The sequence below is a fragment of the Homalodisca vitripennis genome, chromosome 8 (genome assembly GCF_021130785.1).
Source record: "Homalodisca vitripennis isolate AUS2020 chromosome 8, UT_GWSS_2.1, whole genome shotgun sequence".
Classification (NCBI taxonomy): domain Eukaryota; kingdom Metazoa; phylum Arthropoda; class Insecta; order Hemiptera; family Cicadellidae; genus Homalodisca; species Homalodisca vitripennis.
Window position 1 is genome coordinate 11,614,801 of NC_060214.1, and position 24,176 is coordinate 11,638,976.

Below are 24,176 nucleotides of genomic sequence, written 5' to 3' on the forward strand. Positions count from 1 at the left end.
AATAATACATTTTTTGTTAGAAAATCTTTGTCATTAATCCTAATGTACGATTAAATGACGAAGATTTTCTAACAAAAAATTTATTATTTGATAGAATTTTAAACTGTATTAATTGATCACATATAAAATTAAATACACAAATTTAGCCACCAAGTTAGTTAAAAACATATAACAATTTGATTTCACTTATTTATTTACTTCATTTATCTTAACCTACAAGTACCTGATGATGAATTCACTGAATTCAAAATGTACATTGTACAATAAAATATATAAAAAGTGTTAAAAGGTTTATTATTGTATATTACTTATTTATTTTGTTTTTACAGTTGACTGGATTGTTAAAGTAGTACGTTTGTTGTGCAGGTGGTGATGCATACGTGGGAGGCAGGTCTGATCTCGTCACAGCTGGTCACGTCACTGGCGTGTGAGTGGGACGAGGCGGACTATGAGGCTCTGGTACACAACATGTCGGGGCTGCGGCTGTCCACCCTCCTCACCCTCCTGGAGAGCAAGTACCTCACTAACATAGACCGGGCAGTCATAGAGGAGGCAGTCACTGGTCTGTCGCACACTTTTGTCGATGATGTCATCAAAAAGGTAAACATCCATGCACTGCGGTACTGCGCTGTGGATAGATTTGTAATTCTCTTTAAAAATCAGAAGTGTTTGCGATAGTTTTTTTATCTGGGAGCTGATTACTTAGTGCTTGTGTTTTAATTTTAATAAAAGAAAATGCTCATTAGAAATAATAAAGACATAATTGTTCTTAGGCTTTAACCCATTGAGGAAGCAATTAATCTAGCCTCTCTAGGACTGAATGTTTAAATTTATTTTGGCAAAAATGCATGTGTGTACTAAAATATTAATAGAATGAGTTTGGATATAGATAAATTAGTCAGTTTTTCGGGACATTTTAGTCTATTTGGTTGCTCTGCAATAGTGTTTGTTGCTTTCTCCAAATATTTTTTTATTTAACATTTGTTAGTATATATTTACAAAAGCATAATAATAAAACAATCAAATTACAATTACATTTTTTCACTGTTTGATGATTTTATGACAAGCTCCTGAATTAGTTGTCTGGGATCTGAGATAAAACTGTTACATTCAATTGTCATTATTAAAATCATAATTAACATAAACTATTTACATTATATACAATGATCATTCATTTACTTTTAATAATTCACTTTTGTGTTAGTCTTTGAGTATCTATGATATCTCATTATCATTGTCCAAGTATCTGTCTACTTCTAAAGTACGCAAATTGTCTTGTTCCTTGAGGTAGTGTAAAAATTCATTCAAAAACTATAAACAGTTACATAGTAAACGATACGTAGAATGTAAGCAGAACATTGAAGTGACGAAAATTGAGCATATGGCAAAATGTAAACAATAACAAAACAAGCTATTAGTTGTGGTTCCAGTGTGCAAACATGACGAATCGAACAAGGAATGATTGTTCATCACAAAACTGTGATCTAGCCGAAAAACAAACAAATACATGATCGTTAGCATCTAGAAAGAGCACAAGTGCCGCTCGGGCAAGATTATTCAGTCCCGCTCAGAATGCAGTGAGTAACGCTTGGGCAAGTTCCCCAATGGGTTAAGCATTGCAACTCTTTAGAAAACCCATCTTCGACAACATGCAGACACAATTTATTATACAACCTTTAAAAATAACAGTAAATCCACAAATACATAAGACGCATTTTTATTACATTTCATTTGTGAATTTTACCATTAGCAAATTTAGTAGTAATGTTTAATGGTTATAAAAATAAATTTGGTAGACTTGTATTAACACCACCACAGTTGGAAAACTAACACTCAAGGAGTTGATGCTTATTATCGGTGAATGATTGAAAGCATAAAAGGATTGTTACAGACTTTTTGTAATTGTTTAATGCAACAAATCTTTAAAAATACAATTTAAATTACTGACATCTGCTCTTATACAACAATTATACATAAGTTTGCATTACAATGGCATTCTACTGCATGATTTAACTATCTTTAACTCCCATAACTCAATTCTTACTCACACGATACAATTGTTGAGATGCACAGATTATTAACAATCATCCTTGTTCGGTTAAGTTCCATAACTTTTTAGCTTTCGTGTGTTTGGTCTGCTTAAGGTAGTGTTGGAGTAAGAAACATTTGTAAATAATACCATTGTGAAGCAGTTTGTACGCATTATATACACATGCAGCAGCTATATTTCTACTGATGGTACGCATGTAATGACACTGAAGAAAATTTTCAATCCAATACAGAAAACTGCTTTTCTACTGATGAAAAGTATGTCAAAAATTAGATAAATTTAATAAATTGTTGGTAAAACTTTAAAATGTTCTGTTGTATATTTGATGCACCCCTGTATTATTTACAACGAGTTGTATTTGTAAACATTCCCAGTGGAATTTGAGGCATGTGTGACAGGAACAATTTTAACGTTCAAGCAGAATTTCTTGAAATGATTTTGTAACCACTTTAGAATCTTTCTAGTATTTTAAAGTTATTTAAAAAGGTAAGAAACACAATTATGGACATATTTAAAATGATAAATATATAATTTGCACTGCTGCTGTAGTAACCAAACCTCTCAATACATTGTGTTACAAATTGTTACGCAATGTTACAATGTGTTACTGTAAACAAATACTTAGAAATGGTAACGGAGTCAAATAGCAACTGCCTACAGAGCGTAAAACATTAATCAGTTTGTGAGGAGAAATATTCCAGATAAGCTAGTTTGTCCAGGTGATGATTCACCTTATATTCTCTTAAATGTACCATCTGACCACAAGTATGAGGGTATATTTCAGGGTTGCCTGCAGAAGAAGGGCTACCTGCTACCGACAATGAGAGAGTACTGGTTCATCCTGCAGCCGACTCAGCTGGCCTACTACAAGAACCAGGAGGAGCGGGAGCAGTGCGGTGTAGTGTTGTTGGACCCCCACTGCTGGGTCGACTCTACGCACCAACGCATCTTGCTGCACACCCGGGAACGTTGCTTCGAGTTTAGTGCGTATGATCACAGGTTAGCCATGTACACATGCTAAAAGTGTGAAATTTACATATTGTATTCAAGGATTTCTAAACCCTAAAATGAACAATTTAAATCTTGCCTAATCACCGGGAATTTGCACCTGCATTCATTGGATCAAAAGTGAGTTTAAAACGGAGTATGAACGCAAATTAATGTGCCCATTGCTAATTTTTAAATGTACTTCTGCAATTTGCTGATTCAATGTTGGTGATGTTTGGCATAAATATTATTCTGAGTTTTGAGTTCTGTTCACACATAATGTAAATATTTCATTTTTGTTGAAGCCATAGTTTAATTTTAGTGGTCAATTTAAAAGGTTAAGATACAGCTTAATTGTTTTTTTAATAATTCTAGGGGGTGGACAAAATAAAGGAACTAAGTTTTAAAATTTATAAAATGCAATCATATCACCATTTCTATTGACTGTTATAAAAACAAACAATATGTATTCTAATGTAAAGAAATGAACAATTTTCTTCGTTCTAATTAGATGCTACAAACATTGATTTGTTGAACAAAATTTCATAAATAACCTGAATTTAATTTAGCCTAAACAACATAGGTTTTTTTTAATACAGTGGAGTTAGTTTATTCCATTCTCTGAGCTTTTTTTGTGCATACATGTAACATTTCTGTACCTTTAGAAAATCCTTGATGGTGTTATACCTACTTATAGACAATGTCATTTGTACAAAGAGAGGACAGTCTTGCAGAGCCTATTGCCATTGTCAAATTGAAGGTAAATAATCATTCTTTTATTGCATTTTGAGAATACGTAATCAAAAAAATGTATTTTTAATTTTTGAAATAAAAAACATTGCATTGCAAAAGTCAGTCTGATATTATTAATTAAAATCCTTAACTATACACTTTCATACTTACAATACTCATTCAACATAAGACTCGGGGCCCTAACTAATTAATTTTTATGTAAATTTTGATTCTCCTACCAGCCAGCCATGAACTCTTCGACAGAATAAAACACATTTGACACCAGTAAGTGCTTCAGAAGAGCTTTAAACTGGTTTAAACTATCCGACTGTATAAAACCCTCAGGGAGCCGATTGAGAAATTTGATTCCAGCCTGTGACGGCAAGCGTTCAAAAGCAACCGATCTATGCTGTTGAGCACAGTAACTCTCCTTGCCTCTAGTTTCATAGGAGTGAATGTCACTACCCCGAATAAGAACACACTTTGATCGACAATACAGGACAACCTCCAATATATAGAGGCAGGGCAGAGTCAGCAATTCAGGCTCCCTGAAAGCATCCCTACGACTCTCTGATGTTTAATTGGGAAATTATTCTGATAGCTTTTTATGTAGTCTAAATACTCTTACTAGATCGTATTTGGCACAGCTGCCCGCAACGTCTTAAACCATATGTCAAGTATGGATAAATCAGGCCAAAATAAGTCATTCTTAATAACCGGCAAGGTTACGCAGCCTGAATTACGATGCCTGAAATAACACGAGCACAGATATAGTCCACATGATTGTTCCAGGTTGGACGTTTGTCGAGGTACATCCCTAGAAACTAGGTGGAGTCAGTATTCTCTAAGAGCTCATCTTCTACAAAAACTGCCAGTTGGCTTACATCTTCATTTTGTTGGAGACAAAAGTTGATGACATTAGATTTTGTACTGTTTGTTCTTAAATTGATCTCAGAACAATTTTTAATGCAGCAATTGACAGCATTGAAGGGTTCAATTTCAAGATTTTCTTTCAAAATTGATTTTATGCAGAGTCATATCATCGGCATATTGAATTATTTTTCCGTTTTGGATCGATAAATTTATTCGATTCACATATAGAAGAAAGAGAACCAGCCCAAGAAAAGATCACTATGGGACTCCATGAACCAATTTATTTCTCCTCGACATGACACCTGAGATCTGCACATACCGGTATCTGTCTCTGAGATAAGACGAGATCCATTTGTGAGGAAGACCCCAAATGCCACAAAGCTCTAACTGGTGCATCAGTGACTCATGATGCACGCAGTCAAATGTCTTGGAAAGTTCGAGAAATATGCTGAGCACATGTTCTCGCCTCTCCAATCCATTGACAACATTTTCCAGCAGATTCGAAATTGCATCAACTGTGGATTTGTTGAATCATGAATCCAAACTGATTTGAACTCAGAATCTCAAAATGCCCCAGAAATGTATTTTGCCGAATCAAGAAGGCAGCCTTGAAGACCTGAAAGCCTGGCATTCGGTAAACAGCAGAATTGAAATCGGCCGGTAGTTGCTCATTTGACTGGAATCACCTTCCTTAAAGATCGGTGTCACATTAGCAGTCTTTAAAATTGAAGAAAAAGAGCCTTTAGTAAAAGAAAATTTTATTAATTTTAGTGGTGTCAATATATGCTGAAAGCATAACTTGAGCAACAACTCTGAGACACCATTTATGTCGGTTGATTTTTTTATTTCAATCTCTGTATGATGCGGACCACCTCATCCTCGTCAACAGGTCTAACCTTAAATGGTCTACAGTTATTTTAATCTGTTGATCTCTCACACAGGAGCAGGCTGCAGTGGCTGTCCGCTCTACAACTGGCCATATCACAGTCTGGAGGCTCTGTGAGCTATCAGCGACAGCAGGCTTTACGCCGCAAAGCTCAGAGAGAGGTGGAGAGTGAGGAACGCAGACGGAGATCCAGTCTGATCCAGGACATGGGAGCACAGCTGCAGGCCGAGAAGATGGTGTGTGTTGTAACATGTCATTAACCCCATTGCCCTACCTCCCATATCTGTCGGTGCTGGGCCCTGTTTAGGCCTGCAAATATTACACAAAATTGTAGTGTTTTTAGATAAATAACAGTACAAATAGTAAATATTAACATATTTACATAAAACATTTACTAAATTGTTCAGATTTACAACTGACTTTTATATAGACACCTTTACAAATTATTTATAACCCTTTTAAAACCCCCGACGTCCGTACTATACGGACGTCGTAAAAATGGCGTTAAACTCCCGACGTCCGTATAGTGCGGACGTGCACTTTTTATTACTTTACTGGCCACCTATTTTCACCAAATGCTTTGAAATTTCACAGACTTGTGCACAAAGATATATTTTGCATCGTAATATATTAGTTTGTAATGGTTTGACTTCGTTATTTTGTCAGTCTGTGGACTGAGCAATTGCAGTTCGTCTCGACTGACTGCTCACGCTTGTTGCAGACAGCTGTATATCACGTGGTTGTGAATATTCCGTTTTCTTCACAGTTTTAGGTTAAAGCAGTATAAAGTACGGCAGTTAAAGTTTAGTTTATTATTTGTTTTATTTCAAAATGAGTAAAAGACATAGTTCAAAGTCTCCCGTAAGTGAAAATACAATAATTAGTAAACCTAGTTGCAAATGGTGTGGATGTGATTAGTGACGACGGATTTTGAGTGATGGTTATCTTGAAATTTTACATTTTTGTAGTGATGTAAATATTGTTTTTAAAAACTTTTTTTAAATTTAGATTATGAAACAGTTTTTAGTTATTTTGTCAGAAATAACTTTGGTTTTATGTTTATTTTAAGTACTGTGAATTTCAAAGGTCTTGTTACATTGCCTTGCCCAGAAATGGCAAAAAAAAAAAAATTTACACGGCTTTAACAAAAATTTATGTTACTCCCACTTGTAAATAAGGTAGGCCTATAATTTTTGTTTCCTTTTATTAAGGATTAAATATTTCATAAAGTAAATGGGTATTTTTGTGTCAAATATTTTTTTATCTATATGGTTTCCATGATCAAACTTGAAATTTTTTTCATTTTTAATTTATTTTTTATATATGTATATGCATTTAAAAAAAAATACTTTCAAAATAATAATTTTATTTGTATATTTCTGTAAGCTACATGTTTAAAGAAGTAAAACAAAAAAAAGAATTACCTAAATATCTTAAAAAATAACTGAGTTATGAATTTTTTACAAAACCCTTACATTTTGTCTGAAAATGGCTTGGGATTTCTGGCACACATCACTTGATTTAATGGCCGGGGTTTTAAAAGGGTTAAGAAAAAACTTTTTTTTATTTTTAATAAACAATTTTACAATTATATATTATTTTAAAACATAAATTTTGAAGCAAATATTTTTTTCTTTCTACATTGAAAATTATTTATGCCCTTTAAAAGTTAATTTATTTTATAAATTAAAACAATACTTTTATGCAAAAATAGAGAGCACAAATGTTAATTTTGCTACATAACATATTTTTTAATCATAAAATAAAAATGTTTGCGATTTGTAAAAAAATTCTTAAAACATTAAAAAAACCAAAACCTACCTCCATATTGTTATCAAGATCCAAATCAATTATTTGTAAACTATTTTATGAATGAATATCACCATCACAAATATCTTCATCACTAGAATCTGATTCACAATACGCCTTTCAATAACAATAGATTCTTCACTTTCCTCAAATTCACTATCTTCTAATTCACTTCCAAACAAAACATTATTAATCTCAAAATCACTTCTTTTACGTTTTTGGACTCATTTTGAAATCAAAATAAAGTGAACGTAAACAATAACATAACCTTGTTAGCACGAACTGGGAAGTAGAGCTACTGAATTGCGATGTAGACGGTAACACAGCTGTCCGCTGCTCTCAGCTGACCTAGGCTGTTGCATTGTTTATACTTTATTGTTCTCTTCAATGACGTAATTTATTTCGTTTACAAAACCAATTTTTTTATAGATAAAGTAATGTAGATTACCAGACAAACATTAATTTGTATGTTTTTGTTTGTATTAATAATATATATTGGATTTTATTAACGTATTACACAACTACGAGTTATCTCGTAGTTGTATATATGGGTCCTTTTTTCCATACTACGAGATACTCGTAGTTGTAGACCAATGGGTTAATCGTCCATTTAGTTGAAGAATGTGTATTATTCGTTTAACCGGTATAACCAAATTTATAAATGTTGATTAAGCCCATTGCAGATCACTGACAATATATCTCGTCATTCAGTAGCTGGGCTTAACAAGTGACGAGTTTGTGAACGGTACAGTATCACTGCTGAATCAGCAATGTTTGTGATTGGTATAATGGTTCCATGTTGATCTATGATTGTAAATGCATAAACTTTGAGCATACTTTAACCTATGGTTTATCCTCAATAACAAAAATTGGTCTTGAACGCTTGTCACATTTCTTAAACTTTTTGTTATAAAAAATCTTTTGTATCTTGAAGAGTATTCGAGATATTGAGTTCTTATAAATCCCTTGAGAATACTCGTAAATCATTAGTACTTCAGTTGTCACGAAATCTACCTGCTTCCCACAACTGAACTAGAGAAGAGACTATTACAAATTGAATTCATATTTTTAATATATTTAGCACTATAAAGGCTTGTACCAAAAGAAAGTATTGAGTGAATAAAGGCAAAAAATAAATCGATTTTAATGTTTCCAAGTTAGACATATTTGACATTTTATGAAGAACAAATAAAACAGGTGAGAATAATACCATTGGTGCATTTTCTGACCTGTTAAATGTTTATCAGTAATCAAACATAAAAATTTGTACTGCAGGTTTGTTTGTGATCATCTACTTTTATTTTTGGACTAAAATGTTCTGTTTGTAAAATGAAGGTGTCATCGAATAAGAAATGCAAAGCAAACACTAAAAAAACTAATGACAATTTCTCAACATTTTTATTTTATTATAAATGATTATTAACTTGTTTATGAACATTGGCAGGCAAGGGTGGCTGCAGAGCTTCAGTTTCGAGAAGTGAAGATTGAGAAGGAGAAGCAGCTGGAGCAACTGGAGGCACTGCTGGAGGAAGAGACACAGGCCAAGAAAGATGAAGAGATCGTCAGGAATCTTCAAGCTCGGTATTGTTTGCTTCCTTGTACAATAATATCAGCAGGAAACATAATATTCATCGTAAAAATTTTTTATTTCCGTTTGAAAGTACCATGTGCATGATTTTTATCAAAATCACAGTAAATATTTTCTTTTTTCCTAAGGAAGTATTAATATTGTTCCATTTAGTCAATTTAATATTTATCACATTTGAAAATGACTGTGCAACAAACTTAACGAATGTTTACGATATTATATGTGCCAGATGAAAAAGAATTCCAAAATAATCCTTTATGAAGAGTTTGTACTAAAATGAACATTTGAAATAAAATCAAAATGCAGAAATCTAGAATACTATAATTCAAAAATTTAAAAACAAACACGCCAATAATATCACTTTTTATTTCTGTGAGGCCTTTTGTGCTCAAGGAACACATCATCCCTACATAACTGAATAAAAGTAGTTACAATAATAATATAAACGATTTTGTACTAAATAAAAACATGTCTTTAAAAATACAAGGAGATAATACTCTCACAGGACTTTCAAAATTCACTGTTACTTTATTTGATTCTAACTAAATATCAACTTTATATTTTATATACACATACAGGTAGACATACTGTCCTGTGATAGAATATTATCTTCTTGTATTTTTAATGGCATATGTTTTTATTTTGTACAAAATTGTTTATATTATTATTGTAACCACTTTTATTCAATTATGTGGATCTGATGATGTGTTCCTTGAGCACGAAAGGCCTCAAAGAAATAAAAAGTATGTTACTGGAGTGTTTGTTTTAAATTTATAAATAATTCCAATAAGAAAAGAGCTTCTAGAATGTTCTATAATTCAGATAAAAAAATTAATATTCAGTTACAAAATAACTTTAAAATAGTTTTTTTATGGCAAGTCAATTTCAGCATTCTGATAGACTGGTTCTTGTGTAAATATAACAATTTCTGGCCTGACCTCAATCAATTATGCCTTTTGAGTAAATATTCTTAAAAAAGTAACACATTTCAAGGCTGGACATCAAGGTGTGATCAGTCGGAGTGTTCTATATTTTGACAACTACGTACGTAAGTGTAGTAGAATTATTCCAATTATCATGATCATAAGTCATCCAAAGAACCAACATTTTCAATGGTGCGTTAAAACGACACAATTATCCTTTTAAAACAGTTATATACAGCTGTGATGGTAGAATTTTTGAAGTAAAATTATTGTTATTTCCTTTCTTACTAAGAAGTTAGTGACTCTTTCTCTAAGTATTATTGTAGTTACCGTTGGTTTTACAACTGTAGTTTCTATAAAGTATATTATTATTTTGTTATAGTTAGGAATTCAAGTGCAATAATGTAGGAAGATAAATGTTGTTTTAGTGTGCTACGAGAAGAGTGGGAGAAGAGGGAAGAGTTGGAGCGGCTACAGGAGGAGCAGAGGTTGTTGTTGGAACAAGAAGAGAGAGAAGAGGATTGAATTCGAGATGAGGCAGAGAGAGAAGGAGGCTCAACTTCAAGGTAAAAACGAATGACGAGACTATCATTGCAATCTATTCAACCTTTCTAACCTTGGGTTCTAACCTTTCTCACCTTGTAAAGTTTTGGTTAAATAGCTATTTGGAATTAGGGTGATTATTAGAACTGAAGGATGGTTAAGGAGAATTTTCAAAAACCTATTACAAAGTTTAACTACGTTATAGGTTTACAAATTACTTATCTTAACATCACATTGTTTTGCACCAGAAACTAACTAACTGGACTCAATTCTGGCTCCAATTACTTTCTTTACTTTTTCGATGTTTGTAAAACCAAGTGCATAATTATTGAATTGGTAGCAATTTCAGTTTAGTATTGAACTGCATGATTGTGCACTCTTCAGACTCATCAATGTTCGAGATACAGTTACTTGTAAAATAAGGCCTTTTTTATGTAAACAAACTCTGTCAAAGTGCAAAGTTTTCACTTATTCTAACGTCGTTTCAACCCTTTGAGGACCAAGGGCTGACCTGTTGTGCTTAACATTTTTTCTCTTAAGGACTGCCAAGCCGATCTGTCGGACAGTCATAGTGTCAGTAATAATGGCCTACAATTTATACAAACTCTCTTACTCATTTAACACTTTGAGTGCGGTTTCTGTAATTTTATGAAACACTGAAACTCCCAAAAAGTATGGATCACATAATTTTACTGAATCAATGTTTCCATTTTAGTGTACAGTATTAAACAATCACTAATTTTACATTGTAATCGTGTTTGACGTAATTTGACATTTATTGTGTTGTAACAGTATTCTTCACTAGAATGTATCACATCAGCTTTTTTACAAAGCAGCAGTTTGCGACTTTTATTAGGATTTTGATTATTTTTGTACATCAAGATGCCCGCTCAGGCTGACATTGTCAAGGATTCATAACAAATTTACAAAAACAATAAAAAAAATATTAAAAACCAAATAGTTTGATTTTTTGCATAAAATAATTACCTTACCTGTAAATCATTTACTTTCTCTACTTGTCCAGTGCATGAGCAAAATATAGCTATCATCATAGCTACTGTACTTTAGAATCTAAAATAATAAAAATTTTTATTTTTATTTGAAATAAAATTGAAAATAAAGCAAATTGGTTTCCCCATTGTTAAATTATTTATTTGTTTCCGTCCTAAAAATGGATATTTTTCACCTATATTTTTACATTTTTTTCTGGTTTGCATAAATTTTTTTTAAATTATTTATTTAAATTTATTCATACTAGTATTTTTTTCCCATGGGGCATGTTTATTCCCAATATTTAAGTGAATAAAACATTAAATTATGACAATTATTACCGAAGTTATGAGTTTTGTTTTCAAACTGCAAAACAGCTATTGTAGCAGAGGTCTCTTTCACATATATCTTTTTATGAGACAATAAATATTTTTGATACTGTCAAAAATATCTAATAAAATGTTGGTCCTCAGTGTAAACACTTGTATCAATAGACACTTTAAAGATGAGCAATAATATACAATAATTAACAATATATTTTAATTAATTGAATGCTGTGTAGACTGTAATTTTTTTTTCATTTAAAGGTTGACTGGTTCTCAGAAAAGACGTTATTTAATAGTCATCACTTCCGATTAAAGGGTTGTCTATGAATTACATTATCTAATGTTTTAATGGAGGATATGGTCGTGAGAGTGAGATGGATGTTAAGATGGGAGAGGATTAAAACATTTACAACGACTTCAAATTTCCAGACATTTTTATATGTCGTAGAATTTTCAACAATAATGGCAAGAAACCGTAATTGTTTCTTTACAATTCACTCACTTTTGTTTCAATCACTTTTCTCTATTAGTTTTTAACTTGTTTCATCAATAATAATTGAATTGCATCATAAATTAAATGAAACATTTTTATTTTACAATACGGGAAATAATTCTAAAAGTTAGGTGTAACTTCTGATAACAATTCAACCATCACAGATTATTCTGATTTTTAACAAGTTCCTTACCTTCATCTTTTCTCTATTGTTCTATACAGTTTCAATTGTTTTTAAATATTTGTTATACTATAAATTCTTGTATACTGAACTTAGAAGTCTGCCAGCTGTGAGTAAATCCGGTTCTCCATCGTGATCTGTCGTGAGAGACTTGGTTTTAAGGAAATCCCTTAGGCTCTGGATCAAGAAAAAATCAACAGCGCCAAGTCTGTACCTTACTGCATAGAAGCTAAATTCCATGTCTGTTTCCAAAACATGTGCCATAACCTTTTTTGTTAAGGATTGTCGGTTTTACTTTATCAGTTATGTTATTTATGCAGTAAGAGACAAAAATAAATGTGGGGTGGTTTCAAAACCCAAGGAAGAAAATTTAAATTTGTAAGCAATAAAACAAAACAAAAATTTGTTCAATCATTTAAAAATCAAACACTCACAAAAATAAGCTTTAATTATTGGAGTGTTTGATTTTTAAATAAATGAATAATTAAAAATCAATATGCATCTTCAATAAAAAATTAGTTCAATTGGGACCAAATAAAATCCACATGTATAAATCCAAATAAAATCCATAAACTTCTTCTCAATATTATAATCATCTTATTTGTATTTGAACAGGTACGTTGTCAAAAACCCTACATATTTGTCCTGTTATGGTAAAGATGTTTTTGATTTTGAAAGCCTCAGTATCGTAAGTGGAAAATCGTTTTGGACATCCATTGTATAGCACAAACGTAGCATAGATTATTTTCACTTCTTCCCAAAACTTACAAAAGTTTTCGGACAATCATTTGTGAAAGAAGTACCATAGTGTAATCCCAGTTCAGATCTACAGTGGTTGAATTGTGTAACATAATTTAAAAATTGGTTCTATATTGCAGTAACTACCTTAGCAACCAAAATGGCTGAATTTAAATGTACTGTGACTCTGTAAATTTAATTTAATGTAAACATCTTTAGTTTTTATTTTGTTATACCAAAACGTTCTTTATTTTCTGAACAACCTTTATACTCCTGTGTTGATATATACAGTAGCCATTAAACTCTGTATTCTGTTGCGCAGAAGCCGAACGCAGACTCAGAGAGCTAGAGGAGGAGAGACAGAAGCTGGACCAGGAGCTGCACAGAGCCCAGGACAAGATCTCCATCACGGAGAAGTGCATGAGTGAACTGCAGTCCACCATAGTCAAGGTGACCATATTCAGAATCTTTGTTCACAAACAGAATAAGACTTGGTCATACGTGCATTCTTTTTTTATATCTCGTCAGAAGTAATCATGAAATCAGTCTGTTATATAAAATGATTCGCTCAGCAAAATTTCTTATTGATGAGTGGAAAAGAAGCTGGGACAAATTCTGAGGAATTGGGAGAAATATTTTTTCCTTAAACATTCTTTAACATACATGATTGGAAAAATCAAGAAAGAAATGTAATTGTGGATGATTTGATTTTTTTTTTCTTTGAACTGCATAACAATTTCTATATATTTAATGTTAAAAGATAGAACATAGTGTGTGGAAAATGTTTTGTAGGTGAATCCAAACACTTGGCAATAACTGTACAAAACTGATTTATACAAGTGTATTTCCCACCGTGCCAATACCAAGCCAAAATCATTTTCCAGTACATTGTTCAAATACAGTGATATACGTATTAATGTGACTGATTTCTGTTTCAGTCCCCTAATCCACAAGCCAGAGTCAGGAGGACCATGTCATTCATGCCGTCGACCAGAGACAAACCTCCCAGGTCTTAGGACATAGTCAGGCTTTTTTCGAGTCCTTGAACATTCCTGTAGTTTCTCTGGCAGCTGATTTTCAACATTAGTTTTGCTTTATTCTTCTGCATTACATTCTGAAACTGAATGTCTTTGAGATTCAATACAACATTCCAAGTCCTTATATCAACTTTAGCTCTCCAATGAATACAAAGAATCTTTATATTTGTATATTGGATTATTGCCATAGTAGTCGTAATTCTAATATAGTTTGTAGTATTCAGATTTTGTAATTGTGTTTGACCCTTGATTATGAATCCTTCTGAGAAGATAAACTTGTTAATGCTATAAATTGTTTCCGTTTGAAATCCCTCGACGTATGTGCCACCTAGCGGCTAACGCTAGAAACACGCGCTGTTAGCGAGCGGCGCCAAGCGGAGTGTCGTAGAACTAGTGCAGCGCGTGCATTGGCCTGAACCGGGCAACGGCTCGTAGCGAAAGAGCAGGTAGACAAAGCCGAGCAGTTCCGACTACCACCGATAAAGCCAGAACATTTGCGCATAGGGTGAAACGATGGTTGCGACTCTGGTGGCGGGTACGCGAACCGTGTAAAATTGCGTACACCAGCTGCTCTCAATGATTCATAATCAAAAGTGTAACACAGAAGACCTCCCCATTACTTGTAATAGTAAAATCATTAGATTTGCTAGTAATACCTGTGAACATTTTTTAAACATTATTGTTCGAAAGAAAAATAGTGTAAAATCAAAATGAAGTTTCTATTGAACAAGAACTATTTCTGTTGTTGCATTTAACCGTTCTGTGAACTCGAGTTAAGAATATTTTAAACTGTGATTTTCTACCTTATAAGAATTTTACATTATATTTTGATATATTTTTACCAAGTAACCAATTTTATATGAATGTGAATATTTAGTAAGTAATCACCAATTTACTTCATTAACCATTTGATGTGTTAAAACTTACTCATTATAACCTGTGATGTTTTTCTTTGTGGACATAAAGGCTCATTACAGTCAATGGCACTCAATTAATATAAAGTTTTTGTACCTAACGATATCGTTGGCTACACATTCCATATTGTGTTATAAAATATGCTATAAACAATCGAAAATATATACAGTGTTTCCATGATGTTACGTTAAGCTGGCTGATCATTTCGAAATGTTACTTTTCAATTAGAATATCAAAAATGGCTTGTAAAATTTACAACTCTCTCATGTTTGTTGCTGAAGCGGAGTGGTGGTTGAGAGATAAAAGTTTAAAATCAATTGCATGAATAAATGTGTTATTAGGTTCACAAAATAAACTGTTATCAGTACAAATGTAATTTAATATTTCACATAGTCAATTTATTCTAACTGAAATCCACAGCAACACACGTGTAGCAACTACAAACAAATCAATCGTATGATCCTTAAATAAAAGTTCTGATATATCCACAGGACTTACTCTTCGATAACGCCCACTACTCCGCCTCTGCGAACATGAGATGTATATGTTTTAAAGATGTAATAATACAGAATATACAATATAATGTGCAATAAAATGTGCTGCTATTAGGAATATCAAGTCTGCCAGTCCCAACACTAATGTAAGTAGCTATTTGTTTGCAACATGAAAAATAGTATTTTTTACCATTACAGTAAAACCTCGATTATCGGAAATAATAGGCGCTGAACATGTTTCGGACAACCAAAAGGTCATGTTAATATGACGAACTTCCGGGAAATATACGTAGGTGTACTCATAATTTTACTTACAGAATACCTACAACCAACTGAATATAAACTTATTTGTTCTTGAAAAAATCAGAGACGAGTAAGCTACACTAAACTCGCTACTGCAAGACAAGTACGATTATGACAAGGTGCACGGCTAGTGAAAGCTCGGAACATGTTGAGGAGGAGAAACTTTTATTGCTCTTTTTTGCAAACATTGGCCTGGCGGTTGAGAAATTGTTCTCCATTGACAATCCCCACATTAGTATTTGAATGGTGCCAATATAATATTGGAGTTGCCGCTCGCTCAAATTATTTGTTCTATCAGTAGCTTCTTAATTCGAGGCAGCTGGAACTGATTTCACTATTTCTCAGGTCATTTTCCGATAATCTTGAGTTTTACTGTACCATAATTTTTTATTCAGACAACTAAATGTATTTAAAAAGGTTGATTTAATATTAACGTTTAAATAAACCAGTGATTAATATGTGTTGGAAACTTGTTACACTGATATGGTGTTGAGTAGCGTCTTGTGATATAATTGAGGAGATGGAAAAGTAAAGAGAAGCCCAGAATAATATAAAACTGTGGTATATATGTTTACTATTTGAATAGGATCACTGGTGTTTTACAACTGACATGAACATAATATGGTGTAAATATAATTTAACTTATTTGATACGGAAATGCGCTCAATACAGTTACAGTATTTCTGAAGTTTGTTGTTGAAATTGCAAGCCCTTGTTTTTGCGGTGTTTGCTGTTGTGATATTCCTTTATTGAATAGTATGGTGCCATATGAATCCTGTAGACAAAATCAAGTTAGTGTTCCACTGCACAATATCATGTAAATGATTGCACAATGTTGAGTGTATAATCGTACTGTCTACGTTATTGTATGTAAAGGTATAGCAGTCTGTTCGTTTCTGTAACTCACCTGTACAGCCCGTGAGTTCTCCGAGGATCTGGAGCAGAAACATCGTAACAACACAAGTAGGTGCCGCCAAGCTGCTCTGAAACGAATTTTCATTTCAAGCGTTACGTTGAGTCCAGACTAATAACTATCTCTTGGCTGCTTCAGTTTCAAAATAACTTTTATTCCTGAACCAAACATTTTGATAAAAACAAACTATCTTAAAACGATGACATTGGGACTTTTATTTTTACAGCAGTAAAAAATAACTGCAATATAAAATTACTTAAGTAATCCTAAAAATATAATTTCTCTTATAATTAATAATACTGCATGAATATAAATCTAGATGAATATTCTCCAAATTTAAATAATTGATTTGTTTAAGCCGCTTGAATCTCAATACTAGTTGTATTACAACTTAAAATATCCTGCTGGAACAATTTGATTTGTTGTAGCAGAACAAACTATTCAAATCTACAATGTTCATAGAAAACTACTCCCAATTTGTCACCCTAAACATAAAGTGGCACAACTGCTGTAATTTAAAATCACAATTCTTTTCCAGGCCTTCACTTAAAATCATCAGATTAAAGGTTAATCCAACCTTTAAAATAGAAATACTCATGTGAAAATATCAATGACTGTGTTGCTCAAAAATACTACTCAGGTATAATTTTGTTTTTACTCCCCTGAAAAACTGTTTTGGCATTTACATCACTAATTTGGTCCAATAAATGATTTTGCGCTCCTCTACAAGGTGTAGGAAGTATTACAACACACCCTGTAAGCGGTTTTTCCCCACCGTTACAGTAAAGTTGTGTACCTTTAGACCGAAACGCACATGTAACTTGTGGGCTGTACAGTGAAGAACTTCTGGTCAAGCTAATTAATTATGATGTTCTCATTTCTGCCAATCTGTGATATTCTTGCCATATTGTTCTAAGGCACACCCGAAATTGTCATCATTACCAGTTTTTGTTTAAGTGAGTCTGCTTAATGGAAGTCCTTTCCCACTTAAATTTTTTTTCTCTTCCAGCACTCTCAGTCAGACCTCTACACTGCAGCCCCCTAGAATAATAACAGATATAGGTTGGCTCCACCCGCTCATTCTACTCGTCTTCTTTGGCTGCATATGTCCCAACCGAATTCACATATCAAAAACACCTGTACCGATCCTTCTAATTTTAAAATGGCTTCAATCTTGACCCTTTGCACTCGACAAGCCACTGAGTGTGGACCTCTAAGCTCAGCAGGCCACTACTGGTGGCATGCTGGGTTCTGCGTCACCATGACTTCCACTCGTCCTGTTCCACAGAATATCAACTCATTTCCCTATTTTGAGGTTTGACTCCACCAAATGCACCAATATTTTAATAAGTAGATAGGGTACACACTATAGCAGCTACAGTGACACTGACTCGGATAAAAGAACAATGCTAAACAATTTTTACTATGGTATGTACTGCAAGTAGAGAAATATTAATTTAGTTTCTTATTTGGCTGAGAGATTACAGCACTTTCCTGGATAAGGTGTGAATTTAATAACTGCGCAATACAGTGGGCCACACGTAGTGGCCTGATGAGCTAAATGGGAAAACGGTGAGCTAAGAAAAAATGATCTATGTTCAAATCCAAGAAAGGGTCAAACTGCCTCTTCTAATGAATTCAAAATGCTGCTACTGTAAAACCTCAACTTGGCCGCTTACAATTTGTTGTCATCATTTCATTCCTCCACATTCAAGCCTCTGTTCCATACAATCACATACTGTACAAGGGTTATTTCAAAAGTAACCAGGGTTTGTTTATTAAAAATAACACCCAATGAGATAAAAATGCATTTGCTCTAATTTTCTTCAAAATTACCATAAAAATTTAACCACTTATCATATCTTTTCACTAACTTAGAAATGCCTTCTTCAAAATATTTGGTCGCCTGCACCTTTAACCAACCAGTGACAGCTCTTTGAGTTGATCATCGTCATCGAAACACTGAGAGCCAAGCAAACCCTGGAAATTTGTCCGTTCACTCAGAGATTGTGAAAGTTGATCTTCTCTGTTTCATTGATCTTGTCACCGAGTTCACCACTCACCACTGATGATCTGCCATTCCTTTCTTTGTCATGGATGTTTGTCCACTCTCTTCACCCTCAACATTTCGCACAAAGTTCCCCCATAAACGGCACAAAGTTCTCTATGAATAGCTGCTGGTTAGTATTGTTTTGCTGAAAAAGTGTAATTACAGCACGCACTTTGCATTTGGTGGGAAACTCAATCACGGCACTAACTTTGCAAAGCTATAGAAAAGGAATGAGTGCTCACCCGACCTTCTAAGTGCCGACTGACCTGTCATGTGCCCCAGTGTGAGTACTACCCCCACGACTACCAGCAAGTCAGCAATTACTTTTGGAATAGCCCTTGTATATCAAATATTCTATACCCCACTCTTTACCTTCACTATGACCACCCCATTTGTCTTGCTATTTGTAATGGTATTTTTGCCAAAATTAAACATTCCCATCACATGTGATTTTTAATATTGTATGTAGTAGATTTGTATTTTGCTAATTATACTTTTATTGTATACTTTTAAATTATATTTTTATATAAAATCAGGTTCAGTGTATATAAACATTATTACATTTTAACATATATGTTTAATGCAGTTCTGCATGGTTTTGTTGTGAATTTTATACTTTTATATAATTTTAACTGTTTTTGTCCTTCCCAGTGATTTTATTTATATATGTATCTACTCATTGAAGAGTTGTAATATGCTGGATATAACTCCAGCTACTCAATGTTGCTTGTAGTCATGTTCTCAGATTCTTTTATAGCTTTAAGAGTTCTGTGTCAACAAATTCATTAACCCTGGAGCTGCTGGTCCCTACATTAACTACTGACTGACCTTTCTGAAATGCCACAGGTATTATATGTTACAGACTCACATTTTTATTATTTATTCCAACGTAAGTCAGATTTTCACGTGAAATTCAATATAGTAACTCTCAGATACATACTTTACAGCCTACTGGTATTAAAGTTTTTTTCTGCTGTCTATAATCTGAGTTTGCCGTTTACGAGTTCCGTACTTGTCAGGTGACGCCACGTACAGGAGTCAGAGACGTGGTCAATTGTTGATGCTGCAGTGAGGTTTTTAGTGCCAAAATAAGCCAAATATGACGTAAATTATCTTTTTGTTACTGTAAATATGTTTTATATTTTTAGAATCGAAAATTAAATGCATTGTCATAGTTTTTAATTTTGCATTTTTTTTTTAGAACTGTGTCTAAAACTCATTTGTGTTGCTAAGCAATGTTCAATGAACAAATTTGTGTTAAAGAGAAGTAAACTTTTAATCAATTACTAATCCAACAAATTAGATATTTTATTTTCAAATTTTTAATGCACTTGAGATTAAAAACTTAACAACAAATCAAATATTGCATTTTAATTTTGTAGAAAAAATTCTAGAATTATAATCTGTGTCGTGGTTGAACAAAAATATTATATATATTGTATTTGATTTGTATATCTAATGAAATTTTGAAAAAAATGCTTCCACTAGGGTAAAAATCCCTTGGCGTTTTCAAAAAATGACTGGCAGTTCCAGAATTAAAAAATTCTCTATTAATCAAAGCTGACACAACACACAATATGACTTTAAGAGAAAAAATAACATGTTATATTTGATAAATATCTGATTTTATTATATTGTAGCTATTCATTTTTATTATATTGTAGCTATTCATTAACACGTTCATGACGACATGTAGCCTCGGTTACACACAAACTTTTACAAGCCGTCATGTACCTTGTTGGGTACACACCAGGCTTTCGTAAGCACATTGTGCGTCTGATGTTGTACACATTGCTAAGCATTTCCTTATTGCGTTTTTATTGTTTGCCTGTCTTTGTGGTTTGTTAAATGTGATTCTGCGCTTATATATACATATCGTATACCCCGTTGGGCGAACGATTCCTTAATTTTTAAGGTAAATTAATCTTTTAGGTACTCCTTGGGATGCACAGAGAAACATTGAAATAAACTTTTGTGGGTAAAATTGCAAAGCCTACATACATTTCTCGTTAGACATTTAACGTAAACAATTATATTTTTACCATTATTGAAAAATTTGACAGGAAATAAGCCATCGTCGTGAACGTGTTAACAATATTGGAAACTCTTTCTTTAGTTGTAAACAAAAGCCTTAATCATTGCCAATCGTGACAAAGAAAATAAATAATAAGAATTTCTTTGTTGTTTTGAAGTTGTCATCAGTAGAATATTATTGTTTTAATTGTTGACAAGAACCGATAGTTTTATATGATGTTGATATATAATATATTTTATTGTACCCATGAAATGTATAATCTTAATTGATCTTCCTTTGAATGTTGTTGAACATATCTTTAACATATTATTATATAATACAGAAAATATTCTAAATTGTTAACTGTGTAGTGTTCAATCCTCAACATATCTCTTAGATTAGAGCGATTTGTTTCCCAGGAGCTATTTAAAAGTTATGAGCGGTAGTGTTTTCCTTGTACAGTATCTTGTCATTTATTTAAGTAAAAAAAATCTATTGTAATTCTATAGGATAAAAAATTGCAATATGTATATTTTAATTAGGATAAAATGAGATGTTCCTTACTTATTAGATAAATATTTTAAAAATAATTTCAGATTAAACAATCCTATAATCTAAATTTTATTTTTGGGAGACCTTTTGCTCTCAAATAAAGCGAAATAAAAGTTTAAGAATTGTTAAAAACATGAAATTTTTTAAACAATCACTTTGTACTTAGTTATGTCGGTCTGCTAATGGTTTCATGGAGAATGAAAGGCCTTGCAAAATTAAAATTAAAGTTATGGGATTGTATGGTTTTTAATTAGTAAAGAGTATTAAAGTCACGTTTATTTTAAAATAACCCTGTTTTTAGACTTTCGGCAGGCACCAAGCTCAGTTATAACAAATTTGAGTATGTTTGGACAGTTGTCTCAGGAGCTGTTAACGATAAACACTTACAATTTAATTAAGGTCTGTGGTAGTTAATTTTTATACATACTTGCTGTACTAAAATCAATAAAATTTATTATTGAGATTCAACAATTTTTATTGAATAATTTGGAAATATTAAATATCCTGGGGAACTAGACACAATTATTTGTACTGCCAATATTTGTACTTCTTGCACTGAAGTAGTCATAAAGTAAGTTTTAACTGTTCGTACTTCCAACAATTACAACATGTTACTGTTATAATGTAAATGTAGTGTGTGTGTGAAAACCCCATTGATTTCACAATGGCTAGCACAAGTATCATCATTTTTATCATACTCTTTCTAGGCATATATTTATGATTTGTCAATCATACTCCAAGAGTGTTTCTACCTTATGTAATGGTAACAGTTACATTTACATTGACTGTGACTCCCTTACAAGAAGTGTTACCTACCATCATATCTGAAAGCCTTTAATACATTTCCTGCATTGACAATATTGTTACCATTATTGATATAAACTGTTAAAATATAGGAATACCCTACTAAAATGTTATAATGTTAAATAATTACTGTTGTAAAATAATTATTACTAAACGTTGTAATGAATGTTAAATGAGAAAAGTTGGGAAATCTAGTTTGTTACCTTTATTCTTGTTATAGTGTATAGTTTTTATTTTGGTTAATATTGTGTGAAATATTTCTCAATTAAATTTAAAATTAATCAAGATATTTGGATGTGAGGAAAGGTATGTATCATTCCAATCCTAGAGGGAATTTTTGTTATAATCTGAAGCTATTTTCTGTAACAGTTTGCCACTCAAGAGCTTGCAGAATTGGCGGCCATCTTGGTTTTAACCCCATAAGAACAATTTTTTTAACTTCAAACACCTCTTTTTTGGTCCTACAATTATGGAAGATGCCTCATTTTAAACACATAATTATGTATCACTCTGTTAAAAGTTTTCAAATTTAAAGAGAAAAGTAAATAGACTGATCAGATTAAGTGTTCACATTATTTAAAGATTTGAATTTTTAGAATATGTATTGTTGCAATAAATTATGTCACCATTTACAATGTACACAAATTTTTTACTCACTAAATGTGCCATAGTTCTTAATTTTTTACCTGTAAGTGTTATTTTAGAGGGTGTATCTAATCAGCCAATTAAAAATATCTTCAATTAATTATCAGAAAAACCAGGCAATATGAAAGAAACAGACGTCGTACTGGGAAAGGTTTCAAAGAACCTTCGGATGGCCTGTTTTATTTCTCACATTGTTGTTGACCTAGTACAGACTTTAGAACGTAGTTTTCTCTTTCATTGAAAACTTTTAAATATTTTTAACACATTATATTTTAGTTTTTTCAATTACGAGGAAAGAATAGTTGTAAATGAATAATAAAATGTATTTGACTCCCCTAACAGTCGTTAGAGTAATCACTGTAAGGTAACAATTGACGGTTTAAAGTTATCGTAATGTCGATTCTATGTCTTGCCTTCCGTAATTAATACATAGATGTGAGGTCTTGCCTTGTATCTCTATTAAAACATTGTTAACTGGAAAAATATAGTATTTGATATTATCTACTGTTATTATTTAACCCTTTGGAGTCCACAGCATAGTTGGAAAAATAATGCTTGAATATTGTTTAATATTGATTTTTCAATACAAAATATATTGAAATATTAATAGCGAACCATTGTACATAAATATAATAATTATTTTATTCATGTTTGTTTATGTAATACTTAAATATGTGATATATATTTTAGTACTTGCTCTGTGGTTTTGCCATCTGCTGTATTCAATTCAATTCAAAACAGCTTTGCCATCTGCTGTATTCAATTCAATTCAAAACAGCTTTGCCATCTGCTGTATTCAATTCAATTCAAAACAGCTTTATTATTAAGGAAAGCAGAATATTCATCTAAGGACGATATCACAAGTCAGTGATATTGTTCACCAACTTGAACAAATGAAGTTGTAGCTCCTCCACAACTTCTCTTGAATAGTTTATAGTTCTCTTGAATGCATGAAAGCAACACCCAGCTGCGTGGTTTAGATTTATTCTAGAAGTCCATTGAATGTATTTTGTATCATAATCTAATTCAGATACAAAATATTAACCGAAATGAGAGTATTAACCCACCTCCTTAGTTCAAAGTGCCCAGTGAGCACGAGAGATATCCCAATTGTATTCAGTTCAATGTGTCAAAAAGAGGAAGAATGTGGTCAAGTCAAGTCAACTCTTCTTATCCTATCAAAAGATCTCATGAATTTAATATGGATTTACAGCCCTTTTCAAAACTCGTATTGTTATAAACCTAGAATCTCAAATCATTCCAAGTAATTCTAGATCTCATCCAAAAAAGCCTTTTATATAATTTTACTGATCACACACAAAATTGAAAT

At 32.5% G+C, this 24,176-nt stretch overlaps 1 protein-coding gene across 1 annotated transcript in view; it reads left to right on the top strand.

Moving 5' to 3' along the window:
* The window catches only part of LOC124367291 (differentially expressed in FDCP 6 homolog), a 33,662-nt gene extending 10,316 nt beyond the window's left edge, over positions 1 to 23,346 (top strand). Inside the window, 8 exon segments of the mRNA XM_046824009.1 lie at positions 367 to 600; positions 2,835 to 3,049; positions 5,584 to 5,764; positions 8,782 to 8,918; positions 10,277 to 10,355; positions 10,357 to 10,414; positions 13,442 to 13,569; positions 14,058 to 23,346. Of these exon segments, the coding sequence (XP_046679965.1) occupies positions 367 to 600; positions 2,835 to 3,049; positions 5,584 to 5,764; positions 8,782 to 8,918; positions 10,277 to 10,355; positions 10,357 to 10,414; positions 13,442 to 13,569; positions 14,058 to 14,135 (1,110 nt within the window). The 3' untranslated portion in view covers positions 14,136 to 23,346.
* Positions 23,347 to 24,176: the final 830 nt, after the last annotated feature.